The sequence below is a fragment of the Rhinopithecus roxellana genome, chromosome 14 (assembly GCF_007565055.1).
Source record: "Rhinopithecus roxellana isolate Shanxi Qingling chromosome 14, ASM756505v1, whole genome shotgun sequence".
NCBI lineage: Eukaryota > Metazoa > Chordata > Mammalia > Primates > Cercopithecidae > Rhinopithecus > Rhinopithecus roxellana.
Window position 1 is genome coordinate 124,902,505 of NC_044562.1, and position 14,116 is coordinate 124,916,620.

Genomic DNA, 14,116 nt, shown 5'->3' on the forward strand with positions numbered 1-14,116 from the left:
CTTCCACAGGCTGGAAATCATGCCTGAAACTTTTAGTGCTTGAGATTTATTCACTTGGGAAAGGGCATCCAACCTCAGGATACCCCTTCTGAATTCTGTTTTTCCCTTGGAGAGCTGATTATTATTCCTACCTCAAAATCATTCTCATCTCAGAAGATATTGGCTTGTCAGTTCCCTAGCAAGGCACTGCAGGAATGAGTCATCAGACAGATAAGTTCTGGTGGAGAATAAGGCTGACCTAGAACCACTGTACGGTGGAACTATAATGCAAGTCACATAGCAACATGTGACTACTGGCTACTGTACTGGAGTGAAGACATGGCTAAGAAGACAGGCCTGAGAGGGGACCCTGCTGATCTCTGAAGGGGAGGACAGTTAGTTGTTGGGGGTGGTCAGTGGTACTGGTGTCCAGACTTGAGGCATCTGTTCACTTTTTGGGAGCTCGACACGAACCTTTAACACCAAGGAGATGGCTTGAGGTTTCACACTCACCCAGTAGCTAAACATGACAGGAACTGTGGAAAGGACTTGCACTGTTACTCCTAGACATGAACACAAAGAAGGGCAAAGCTGGTGAGAAGAATAGCCTGGACACTCCTTCCTTTCCCAAGGCCAAGTGGCAGCAAGCTTCCACCCTAAACTCCTGCTCTCCCTCCCTGCGTCTCTCTCAGTCCCATCCCTAGACCCCCCTCAGCCCCTAGCCCCAGAGTCCAGGGAGGTAAGTAAAGGTTGGATACAAATGAGATCATTGAAGGAAAACTAACTGACCCCATTTCCGAAGAGTTATTTCTCCCCTCCTTCCTGTGAAATTTTATTTAAGCAAGACTTTTTCAGGCTTTCCATCTTAGGTTATGCACAACAGAGCATGTCTCTCAGCCACCTTCCCTGTCCCTTTAATTCAGCTCCTAAGTGATCCTAGAAGGAGTCCCATGGTCTGAAATACCCAGAATGGGACCCTGAGTTTGACTCCAGTATCCAGGATGCCAAGAATCTTTTGTCTTCAAGAGGGCCTACTTCCTAGGGTTGTTGTAGGGATTAAATGAGTTAATACATGTTAGGTTCTTAGAATAGTGCCTGGCACAAAGTAAATACTCACTGAGGGTTGGTCATGACTGTTCTCTTAAGGACAGCCAAGGAATGAAACACACAACAAAAACCAAAGATGACACATACACTTTGTTTACCGTGCAGCCGTAAGCAGTGGTTTCTGACACCAGTCATTCAAGTCTCATGCTCACTAGTTTTCTCCTTGAAAAGGCAGGTCCTTGCTGCAGCTTCACATTTACTACAAAACCTTGCTCTTTGCTGTAGGTTAGGGAAGCATGTTCTTTCTCCAGCTCTCCTCCCACTCCAATATACTTTTAGAGGGATATACGCTATATTCTGTGGAGTACTCCACAGAGGTGCTGCAGGTTTTCTGCAAAGTTCAATTTAAATGCCATTTAAATATATTTTTAATTAAAAAGAGTTTTTTTAGAGACAGGGTCTTGCTCCACCACTAGGCTGGAGTGTAGTGGTGCAATCACAGCTCACTGCAGCCTCAAACTCTTGGGCTCAGGTGATCCTCCCACCTCAGCCTCCTGAGTAGCTGGGATCCCAGGTACATGCCACCACGCCTAGATAATTTGTGTGTGTGTGTGTGTGTGTGTGTGGAGACAGGGTCTCACTGTGTTTCCCAGACTGATCTTGAACTCTTGGGCTCAAGTGATCTTCCTGACGTGGCCTCCTAACATGCTGGGATTATAGGCATGAACTACCACACCTGAGTCTATTTTTAATTGTTAAAAAATATAATAAAGCAAAACCTGGACAAAAGTATCTACGACAAATTCCAACATGCTGGAGACTACCTACTCATTTTAGGCTGACAGTTTGATTCCTTTTTTGCAGACCTTGGAATAAAATGTCTCCTGCCATCTCTTTGTATATTTGAACTCCTTATAATTTGTCTTTGATTAGAAAGGTGACAGTGCTAAACTGCTCTTTTATTTGTGTGTTTGAATTATTTCTTTTCTGGTTGAAATCTTCCACCAATGTAAACATTTAGTTCTGACAATGTCAGTGGTGGTCAGTTCCCCATCACAGACCATGGACACAGCCCACATGTGTCTGGAAGGCTCAGGCATTTTCTTAGAGCATGTTCTCAGGTGGCACAGTCAGCCAGGCAGTCACAGGTGAAGCATAATGTGGCCATCATGTCATACTTTAGATAGACTTGGAAATTTCATTTTGTTTTGTTTTGAGAAAAGTCTCACTTTGTTGCCCAGGCTGGAGTGCCGTGGCGTGATGTCGGCTCACTGCAACCTCTACCTCCCGGGTTTAAGCAATTCTTATGCCTTAGTCTCCTGAGCATCTGGGATTACAGGCACGTGCCAGCATACCTGGCTAATTCTTGTATGTTTAGTAGAAATAGGGTTTCGCCATGTTGACCAGGCTGGTCTCGAACTCCTGACGTCAGGTGATTCACCCGCCTCAGCCTCCCAAAGTATTGGGATTACAGGTGTGAGCCAATGTGCCTTGTCTGAAATTCTTTTAAATTGTGAGGACTTGTTTAATTTTTAGATATAAGGTAAAAAGTGCAAGATGTTCTTAGAGCTTTTTAGCAATTCACCTTTGAAACGAACACTTCCTAATTCTCTTCTTTCAAATTTCTGGATTGATTTTATTGTAGTGTATTCTGAGATTACACAATAAACTATTTTTAACTGCTTCCATTTCCAACTCTGAGGTGTCAGTGGGAATGTTCTGTGTATGGGTGCACTGAGACAAACTACAGAAAGAAATTGGATCTTAAGTCTTACTAAGCAGGCAATTGTCATTCTTAGTTTGTGATTTCCAATTTTTACTATTTTAATTGATTTTAGAATACGTAAATGCTATACATTTGAACTAATTTTTAAAAATAATAAAATGCCATTTTTATCTTTTTCATGATATAACATTCTATTTTAAAAAAGGGTATAACTCATATAAAATATTTATAATCCACACTCTAAAAACATTGTAGTGGAAGGCCCTGTCTCTCCCACAGTGAAGCTGGAACAGCCTGTCCTGGCAGAGAAAAGGGGGTCAGAAGTTACCGTCACATAAAGTTGTCAGCAAACTTTAAGGGCAGACATTGCTTTTACATCAGATGCTAACATTGGTAGCATTTCTCATCGTACCTTTTTGATCCATTTCTCTAATACGAACTTCTGGATCCCAGCAATTCTCTCGCACCACTCTGAAGACCTTCCCATCTTTCAACAACTTTGCTTCTCCCTGGGGCAGAAAACCCACATTACTAAAATGCGACCTAAGCCCACTTGGACTAGTCTTTCCTCATGCACTTTAGAACCTGTTTCTTCCCTAATATTTGAAAAGATTTGTACTTAATCCTTGTGGAAGTAGAAATCAGTAATTTAACAAAAATCAGCTTTCTTTCCTCATGCTTTTCTTTGGCCTGGAGTTGAAGGGGTGTGCTCTGTGGGTGTCAATGGCTGGACACAGAGATAGCAAGGTTGAGGTTATCTTTCTTTGGGCTGCATGACTGAGAATGGCTGATCACCTTGCTGATCTGAACCCCTGGCTACTAGATACAAGAGGATGGCCCGGCGTCTGGAAAATGGTAGTTCTATAACATTTAGAATTGAAAAGAACCTTTGAGATAGACCACCTAGTCCAGCCCTCTCATTTTATAGAGAAGCAATGTATGGATAATGGGAGTATATGATTTGTCAAACAGAGCAGGGCCCACTAGTGTCAACACCTGTGGGAGGAGGTGGGCAAAGAAGTCAGTCTGGTAGCATGCACAAAATTTGGTACTGAGCTACTTCTTCCACCAGTCATCATGCTTGCCTGGGTACTCTGCAATAATTTTTATACATTTTAAATGACAAAAATGGCATGTATTTATGCTGTACAACATTATCTTTTGATATATGTGTGCATTGTGGAATGGCTAAATCAAGCTAATTAACATGCCCATTACTTCACATACTTACATTTTTTTGAGGTGATGACACTTAAAATCTATTCTTTTAGCAATTTTCAAGTATACAACATATTATTATTAACTATAGTCACCATATTGTGCAATAGATATGAACTTATTCCTCCTGTCTAACTGAAATTTCATATCCTCTGACCTTCTCAATTTCTCCCCACCCCTTCAGCCCGTGGTAACCACCATTTCGCTTGATGCTTCTGTGAGTTAGACTTTTTTAGATTCCACATATAAGTGCAGTATTTGTCTTTCTATGTCTGGCTTATTTCACTTAATATAATGTCCTTCAGTGTTACTCATGTTGTTGTAAATGACAGAATTTCCTTTTAGGTTCAATAGTATTCCATTATGTATATATGCCACATTTTCCTTATCCATTCATCCACTGATGGACACTTAGATTGATTCCATATCTCGGCTATTTTGAATGATGCTACATTGAACATGGGAATGCAGATACTTCTTCAACATACTGGTTTCATTTCCTCTGCATATATCACCAGAAGTAGAATTGCTGGATCATATAGTATTTCTATTTTTAATTATTTTTCAGGAAAACATATGATCATATCAATAGATACAGAAAAAAATGACAAATTTCTATGTCCTTTTATGACTTAAAAAAACCTCAATAAATTAGGTATAGAAGGAATAAAGCTGTGGGATTGCCATACGTGAACTTTATTGTTTATCAACACAATAAAGTCTATGTATGGCAGTCCCACAGCTAACATCATACTCAATGGTGAAAATGATGAAAAGTTGAAAACTTTTTCTCTAAGATCAGGAACATGACAAGGGGGCTCACCTTTGCCACTTCTACTCAACATCACAAAGGAAGTTCTAGCCAGAGCAATCAAGTAAGAAAAAGAAATAAAAATCATCTAAATCAGAATGAAAGAAGTTAAATTGTTTCTGTTTGCAGACAACATGGTTTTATATATAGAAAACCCTAAATATTCCACCAAAAAACTGTTAAACTAATAAATTGGGTAAAGTTGCAGAATACAAAATTAATATTTAAAGGCCCATAGCATTTCTATATGCTAACAGTCTGCAAAAGATATCAGGCAATCCCATTATTTATTTATTTATTTCTCAAGACAGAGTCTTGTTCTGTTGCCCAGACTGGAGTGCAGTGGTATGATCTCGGCTCACTGCAGCTTCCGCCTCCCGGGTTCAAGCTATTCTCTTGCCTTGGCCTCCCAAGTAGCTGGGATTACAGACATGCGCCACCATGCCCGGCTAATTTTTGTGTTTTTAGTAGAGATGGGTTTCATCATGTCGGCCAGGCTAGTCTTGAACTTCTGATCTTATGATCTGCTGGCCTTGGTCTCCCAAAGTGCTGGTATTATAGGCTTGAGCCACTGTTCCCAGCCTCAGGCAATCCCATTTAAAATAGTATTTAAAAATACTCAGGAATGAATCGAACCAAAAAGGTGAAAGATCTGAAAACTATAATACATTGATGAAAAAATTAAAGAAGACACAGACAAATGGAAAAACATGTTCATGGATTGAAAAATTGATATTGTTTAAATGTCCATATTACTCAAAACAATCTATAGATTTGATAAAATGCCTCCCAAAATTCCAACGACATTTTTACAGAAATAGAAAAAAAAAAACTCATAAATTTCATGTAAGCCGCAAAAGATCTCAAATAGTCAAGGCAATTTGGAGCAAACAGAACAAAGCTGGAGAACCTAAAAACCTTTTGCACAGCAAGGGAAACAATCAACAGAGTAGAGAGACAGTTTATGGAACAGGAGAAAATATTTGTGTAACCATATATCTGATAAGGAGTTACTATCCAAACTACATAAGGAACTTAAAGAACTCAATGGCAAGAAAACAAATAACTGGGTGAAGAAATGAGCAAAGGACCTGAAATAGACATACAAATGGCCAACAGGCATATGAAAAAATACTTGACTTCACTAATCATTGAGAAATGAGATCTCATACTTGTTAGGGTGGCTGTTATCAAAAAGACAAAATATAATAAGTGTTGACAAGGATGTGGAGAAAAGGGAACCCTTGTATACTCTTATTTGGTAACTGGTACAGCCATTACGGAACACACAAGTTTTTAACACTCAGAGCAGGGGGCCAAACTAAATGGTTGTGCAGAACATGGCAGTGGCATCTACGTTGGGCCTCCAGTTTGTGATTCCTAAAGAAAAGGGAAAGAACTAGGGCAGGCCCTGGAAATAAAATTACCTGAATTCAAATTCTTGTTCTGCCACTTACTGTGTGATCTTGAGCGAGTTAAACAATATCTTCGAGCTTCCATTTGTTTATCTTTAAAATAGGGATGATAATGACTTACCTTAAAAAATTAATGTGACTTACATTAAAGGGATCATGTGAGCATGAAATAAGATAATCCATATAAAGCACTTAGTGGAGTATCTGACACATAAGTGTTAGTTATTATGATTGTTATTAATGTTGTATAGCTAATTAGGGGCTAGACAGTGTTCCTCTGCTTTGAGGGCACACCACCTTTGGTGGTGCTTCAGGGCCTCAAGGTTACCTTTGGGCCGCATAGAATGTCCATGCGGGTGTGCGATGATCAAAGGCTTTGAGCTGTGCTTGGTGGAGTCCACTGCCCTCCTCCTTCTCCTCCTCTTGGCTTGATCATGAGTTGCATCCAAGCCTTCATCCTTCTACTCCATAGACAAGACCTTCCCCATCTCCTGCATGAAGAAGGCTGGACACTTTTCACCTTTAAGTGCTGTAGCCTGTTCACTTTGCACATAAATGAGGAAGACCTCAGATCCACATTTGATTTCTCAGGGTTGGGGAACAGGTCAGTGAGCAAGTTGACATGTGTAATTGTGACAGGTGTCCACACACTAGCAGAGGTGGGTCTCTGACATCATGACACCAAGACTGATGTGCTTCAGCTCCGATCCTCTGTTTACCATGCCAGCATCTGAACCACTTCCTAAGTTGGGGAGTCTCCTGCAGGAGTCTTGGTGGAGGCAGGGCCTAGCCTCCCTCTGCAGAAGGCCAAATACTTGCTCTCCCTGCCCCAAGCTTGGCTAATCAATGCTTGGTTTTGCATTAAGTGATGCAAAAAACCAGGAAGAGTTGAATTTATTCTGCCAGTGATTCCAGTAGTGGCCATGTACAGTGGCTATTGGCAGTGGTGTTGGGGGCAGTATCCAGCTGGGGCAGCGGCCCCCTAGCCAGGCTGTTCCTGTGGTGTTGCCTTGGCTGTGGCTTCAATCATGGGAATTCCCTGAGTTTCTGCAAGTTTTCTGAGCTTGATTCCACAGATACTTTGTAATTCTTGAGGGGCTTAAAATATTTCAACAAATATCTTTTCTTCTTACACTAATGGTTGTTGATTTCTGTTGCCTGCAAGCAAGAGTCCTGACTGATAATGATTGCACAAATAGGACATAGGAACACATGTCTTTTCATTTGGCGAAGAGGGGAGAGGAGAGCGGTGATGGTGAAAAAAAAAAGTTAAGAAACAAACTTTGATTTGTCAAATTGGAGCTTTTATTTATTTTTGCTCCTTGCTGGGAAAGCTTAATCACCATAAAAATACCCAGTATAGCAGAGTGCCAAAGAGCACAGTCTTTGCATTCAGACAGCTCTGGGTTTAAATCTCATTAAATTACTTACTAGCAGCACTGACTAGTGAAGTTATGGGCCCTCTAAGTTTAAGCTTCACTTTTTCTATCTGTAAAATGTGGATCATTATACTTGTCATGCTTGTGGCCATCCAGCGCCCTTGGAACACATCCTATGTGTGAAGAAATGTTCACAATTATACATTCTGCTTTCTTGAGGTAGAATCCAAAATATGCTTTCCTAGTCTTCCTTGTAACAGGGCACTGGCATGTGCTCTGGGCTTTGCCAATTATATGCACCCACCCGTGCATTTAACTTTGACCTGGAAGTGAGCAATGTGAGGAAGTAGGGACTATGCAGAGTCCACCTGTAGACAGGGGTGTTGTCTAAGATGTTGAACATGACTGGAGCAGCAGAGGCAAAGCTTCTAGTCTCCAGCCTTGGCAGCATTAGCTGAGCATGCTGTCCACGACTGGGAGTGGCAACACTTGCATCCTTGCTGAAGCAGCTCACCAGGTGAATGTGGACATTGATCATGTTAGCACAGCCCTCAGAGCTTGATCTCTGGCCCTCACAGGAACTCTGTGAGCTGCTTTTCTAATTAAACTAGCTAGAGTGAATTCTGTTGTTTGCAATTAAGAACATTGATAAAGAAGATTCAATTATAGAATGTAAAGAACTTAGCACCAGGCCAGAGAGCACGCTCAGTAAATAACAGCCAGATTTTACCACGTATTATCAACTGCAAGGGAGGAAATTGGGTTTCTGTGGGAGATACCTGAGTAAGTTTTGATTTCAAACAAAGCAGAGTATCTTAAAGCTGCAATAGATTATTTAGTTCAGCCCTTGCATTTTACCAATAAGTCCACGAGGTGCAGTGACTTCTCCAAGGCCATATGCTTAGTTGGTATAGAGCCCCGGTTTATGAAGCCATTTTCCATCTCACAAGGCTGATATTTGGTGATTGGTGTCTACGTAGTAGGCTAAAGTTAATTACTGTAATTTCCTAAAGAGTTTGATCTTTTAGGGGCAGGGAGTGCCTCTCATTACATAGCAGGGAAAGCAGACTTACCAAACTTCGCTTTTTCACATCCTTCATGCTGGATCCATGGTAAGAAAAATGAACGGTAGCAAGTCGGTAGAACTCTTTCTGAGTAAAAATCACTGCAGAGCAGCTGAGCCCCTATGATAAGCCCCCAATTCTCATTGCTTTTTTTTTTTTTTTTCAGCCGGAATTTTGAGAGCTGACAGCCATTGTAAGGAATCAATCCCTGATCTCTGTTGCTTTACATTCAGGCAAGGCTGTGGATTTGCCTCGGGGTCAGCACTTGTTGCTGGAGGAGGAAACAGGGATTTCTTGGGTCCTGTTTTTTAACCTCGACCTCAGCATTAACCAAGATCTTAAACTAAACTAATAACCAAGTAATGGGGGCAAGCTGCTTTAATTTACACAACCAGAGCCCAGTCTCATTTTTTCCTAAACTCTCAAAATAAAATCAAGTTTGTTTTTTTTTTAAAGAATTCCTCCATGCAACTATTACTATCCAGATAACACACTTTAAATACATCTTTTATATTTTTAAAGCCAGAACTTCATCTTAGAGTCTGATTCCTAGGGAACCTAACCTGTGAACTTCTGACTTTTGAGTTCTAATTCTCATACTATCCCCAAACAAGCCCAAATATGGCTGGTATTTCAAATATCTGATACTGCATGTATCATCAGACATGTATTTTCTTGTCTTCCCTTTTTTTTTTTTTTTTTAATTGAGATGGAGTCTCTCTCTGTCGCCCAGGCTGAAGTGCAGTGGTACGATCTCGGCTCACTGCAATCTCTGCCTCCTGGGTTCAAGGGATTCTTCCACCTCAGCCTCCCGAGTAGCTGGGTTTACAGGCGCCCGCCACCACACCTGACTTATTTTTGTATTTTTAGTAGAGATGGGGTTTTGCTGTGATGGCCAAGCTGGTCTTGAACTCCTGGCCTCAAGTGATTTGCCCTCCTATGCCTCCCAAAGTGCTGGGATTACAGGTGTGAGCCACCCCATCTCAGATCTTGTCACTGCCCCACTTAAAACTCTTGAATGGATTCCGATTTCCCTGAAGGTAAAATCCAAACTCCTTAACCTGGCCTGCAAGGCCCTGCATGATCTAACTCCTGCCTACCTCTGTAAAACTTCCTCACATTTACACCTTTATAAATAGTCTCTGTATGAACTCTTCTCAAAATAGTCTAATTTAAGTGTCCATTTGTTTTCTATTTGGAACCCAATTCATCTAGCTTTAAAAACCAGACCTATCACATACTAACAATATTCTGTCATTTTTAAAGGTGCATTCATATTTAAGTAAAACCATAGGAGAAGATCTGGGAAGATATCCACCAAACTGTTAATAGGAATTCCTTTGAGAAGATATACAAGTGACCAACAAACATGAAAAAATGCACATCACTGATCGTAAGAGAAATGCAAATCAGAACCACAGTGAGATACCATCTCACACCAGTCAGAATGGCCATTATTAAAAAGTCAGAAAAGAACAGATGCTGGTGAGGCTGTAGACAAAAGGGAATGTGAGCTAGGCGCAGTGGTTCACGCCTGTAATCCCAGCACTCTGGGAGGTCAAGGTGGGTGAATCACCTGAAGTCAGGAATTTGAGACCAGCCTGGCCAACATGGTGAAACCCCATCTCTACTAAAAATACAAAAATTAGCCGGGTGTGGTGGCACGTGCCTGTAGTCCCAGCTACTTGGGAGGCTGAGGCAGGAGAATCGCTTGAACCTGGGAGGCAGAAGTTGCGGTAAGTTGAGATCACGCCACTGCACTGCAGCCTGGACGAGAGTGAAACTCCTTCTCAAAAAAAGAAAAAAAAAAGAAAAGGGAATGCTCCTACACTATTGGTAGGAATGTAAATTAGTTCAGCCACTGTGGAAAGCAGTTTGGAGATTTCTCAAAGAACTTAAAATTGCCATTCAACCTAGCAATCCTATTACTGGGTATATATATAGAGGAATATAAATTGTTCTGCCAAAAAGACACATGCACCTGTATGTTCATCATAGCACTATTCACAATAGCAAAGACATGGAATCAACCTAGGTGCCCATAATAATGAACTGGATAAAGGAATGTAGTATTCCATGTATGTTACATATACACCATGGAATACTATGCAGCCATAAAAATAAAGTCATAGCCTTGCAGAACACAGATGCACCTGGAGGCCATTGTCCTAATCAGATTAACATGGGAACAGAACCAAATACTGCATGTTCTCACTTAGAAATGGAAGCTAAACATTGGGTTTACATGGACATATAGATGACAACAATAGACACTGGGGACTATGGGGGGCTGGGAGGGAGGGGACAAGGCCTGAGAAACTGATCATTTCCGGTGGTTACTATGCTCACCACCTGGGTGACAGGATCAATCGTACCCCTAAACCTCAGCATCACTCGATATACCCAGATAACAAACCTGCATATATATCCTCTGAACTTAAAATAAAAGTTGAAATTATTTTTTAAAAAAGTACTTTTGAGAACAGGGAGTGCTGGTCCAAGAGAATTGTAGCTTTATCTCTAACGGCTTGAATCTAAAAAGGAGCATTTAGTCAAATATTACTTACATAATAATAATAATAAATTATTCTTAAAAGTGAAAACATCTGAAAGTATTGGACAAGATCAATGGCTTTCAGCCCGTTTTGGCTGTGACTCCACATTAAGAAATCTATTTTTCGGCTGGGCGCGTTGGCTCACGCCTGTAATCCTAGCACTTCGGGGGGCTGAGGCAGGTGGATCACTTGAGGTCAGGAGTTAGAGACCAGCCTGACCAACATGGTGAAACCCCATCTCTACTAAAAATACAAAATTAGCCAGGCATGGTGACGCATGCCTGTAATCCCAGCTACTTTGAAGGCTGAGGCAGGAGAATCACTTGAACCCGGGAGATGGAGGTTGCAGTGAGCCGAGATGGCACCGTTGCACTCCATCCTGGGCAATAAGAGCGACACTCCATCTCAAAAAAAAAAAAAAAAAAAAAGAAAAAGCTATATTTTTCATTGTCATTGAGAATACCCATATATATCTATTTGTATAGACACAAACTGAGACAGAAGTTTTATGAAACAATATTTATTCTTGCCATAAGCAGTGTATTCTGCTATTTTGTTTTACAATCTATCTCATTTTTAAAGGGGTTAGTACTTTGACATATGAATTTGGGGTGGGGGAACACAAATATGGTCCATAAGAGTGAGGGATCTGACAATTATGTATGTAAAAATCCTAAGTGTGATGTAAATGTTTGCGTGTGTTTTTTTTTGTGTGTGTGTGTGTTCCCAAGGCCCTGGGACGAACTCATTGTGTGTTTCTAGATGCTGTTGACCTACAGCTTTGAAGCAGGCCCGTGTCTACCCTCCTGGGTCGGAGGCTTTAAAATGCTCCCAGATGTCTTTGCCATCACGGCACAATTCTGCCCCCACCCCATGCAGCTCCTGGCAGGTTGTCATACAAACCAAGGACTGGCCTGCTACTTATACTTTTATAAATATTCAACCAAAAGACAAATAATGTTTTTCAATTCTGAGCAAGGCTTTGTCATGACAAATGACTACCCCTCAATTTGTTTGGGGAACACTGAAAAACCAAGAGTTAAGAAGAGAAATGGGGCAAACCAGAGAAATGTTTTGGAAAGACCTTTAAGAGAACAGGAATCTCCAGGGTAAGCCAATCCTGGGGGCAGAAAATATTTCTTCACTAGAGGAACATAGGAGAGTAAGAATTATTTTCAAATCCCAAATCCTGGATTTTCTCATCGCTCTCAGCCTGATTTGCATAATTACATACATTTGCATATCATTTACATTTGCATATTGTTTTCTATGGACTCGAATCCCTGACAACTGTAATTATGAAAAATACAGACTGAGTCTGTTTTGGTTTGCTTTGTTTTGTTTTTGAGAGAGAGGGAGTGTGTTACTCTTTTGTCCTATTTGATTACCATTGTATCAAATTTTGCTGGAAATAAATAAGTCAGTAGATGTGACTGGAAAATATTTCCTTTTTGTTTTCTTTTGGAGATTTGGCTACTAAGTTTATGAAATTTCTTGGTATTAAAATGAAATGAAGTCCATTCAAATCCACTATTGAAGGACAAACTGAAGACAGGGACATGGAATAAGAAAAAATTGCAGCTCCCTGTCCCTGCCGCTGGGGCTTCCTAGCTGCTTTGCAGTCAGCTCCATTCACATCATACTTTCCATCGGAGACACTTGAGGCCAGCTTAGAGCATCAGATCCTGGTCTAGAAACCAGCATTTTGAATGGGAGAAGTGAAGCACAGTGTTTGAATTGGCACTTAGTGGACACACTGAAGAAGGTGAGGACGAACTGCCTCAGAGACAGTGAGGTTTAAAACTCTTGAAAACCTAGGCAATACCATTCAGGACATAGGCATGGGCAAAGACCTCATGACTAAAACACCAGAAGCAATGGTAACAAAAGTCAAAATTGACAAATGGGATCTAATTAAGCTAAAGAGCTTCTGCACAGCAAAATAAATGATTATCCGAGTGAATAGGCAACCCACAGAATGGGAGGAAACTTTTGCAATCTATCCATCTGACAAAGGGCTAATATCCCAAATCTATAGGGAACTTTAACAAATTTACAAGAAAAAAACAACCCCATCAAAAAGTGGGCAAAGGATGTGAACAGACACTTCTCAAAAGAAGACATTTATGCACCCAACAAACATGAAAAGGAGCTCATCATCACTGGTCATTAGAGAAACGCAAATCAAAACCACAATGAGATATCATCTCACAATGAGATACCATTCTAACTAATGATAGCCAGTTAGAATGGCGATCATTAAAAAGTCTGGAAACAACAGATGCTGAAGAGGATGTGGAGAAATAGGAATGCTTTTATACTGTTAGTGGGAGTGTAAGTTAGTTCAAGCATTGTGGAAGACAGTGTGGCAATTCCTCAAGGATCTAGAACCAGAAATACCGTTTGACTCAGCAATCTCATTACTGGGTATATACCCAAAGGATTATAAATTATTCTACTATAAAGACACATGCACAGGTATGTTTACTGCAGCACTATTCACAATAGCAAAGACTTGGAACCAACCCAAATGCCCATCAATGATAGACTGGATAAAGAAAATGTGGCCAGCTGGGTGCAATGGCTCACGCCTGTAATCCCAGCACTCTGGAAGTCCGAGGCGGTGGGATCACCTGAGGTTGGGAGCTCGAGACCCTCCTGACCAACATGGAGAAACCCTGTCTCTACTAAAAATACAAAATTAGCTGGGTGTGGTGGTGTGTGCCTGTAATCCCAGCTACTTGGGAGCCTGAGGCAGGAGAATCACTTGAACCCGGGAAGCAGAGGTTGCGGTGAGCCGAGATTGTGCCATTGCACTCCAGCCTGTGTGACAGGAGCGATACTCCATCTCAAAAAAAAAAAAAAAAAAAAAAAAAAAAAAAGTGGCACATATACACCATGGAATACTATGCAGCCATATAA

At 41.0% G+C, this 14,116-nt stretch overlaps 1 protein-coding gene across 3 annotated transcripts in view; it reads right to left on the reverse strand.

Annotated features, from left to right (window-relative positions):
• The window catches only part of ACMSD (aminocarboxymuconate semialdehyde decarboxylase), a 63,986-nt gene that overhangs the window by 40,791 nt on the left and 9,079 nt on the right, over nt 1-14,116 (reverse strand). For 2 of the 3 annotated variants that reach the window (XM_010367505.2, XM_010367500.2), the window contains exons 3-4: nt 3,165-3,261; nt 493-542 (exon numbers count right to left, since the gene is read on the reverse strand). In XM_010367505.2, coding sequence (XP_010365807.1) covers nt 493-542; nt 3,165-3,261 — 147 coding nt within the window. The remainder of the gene's footprint in view (nt 1-492; nt 543-3,164; nt 3,262-14,116) is intronic. The other variant, XM_010367511.1, reaches the window with a different exon arrangement.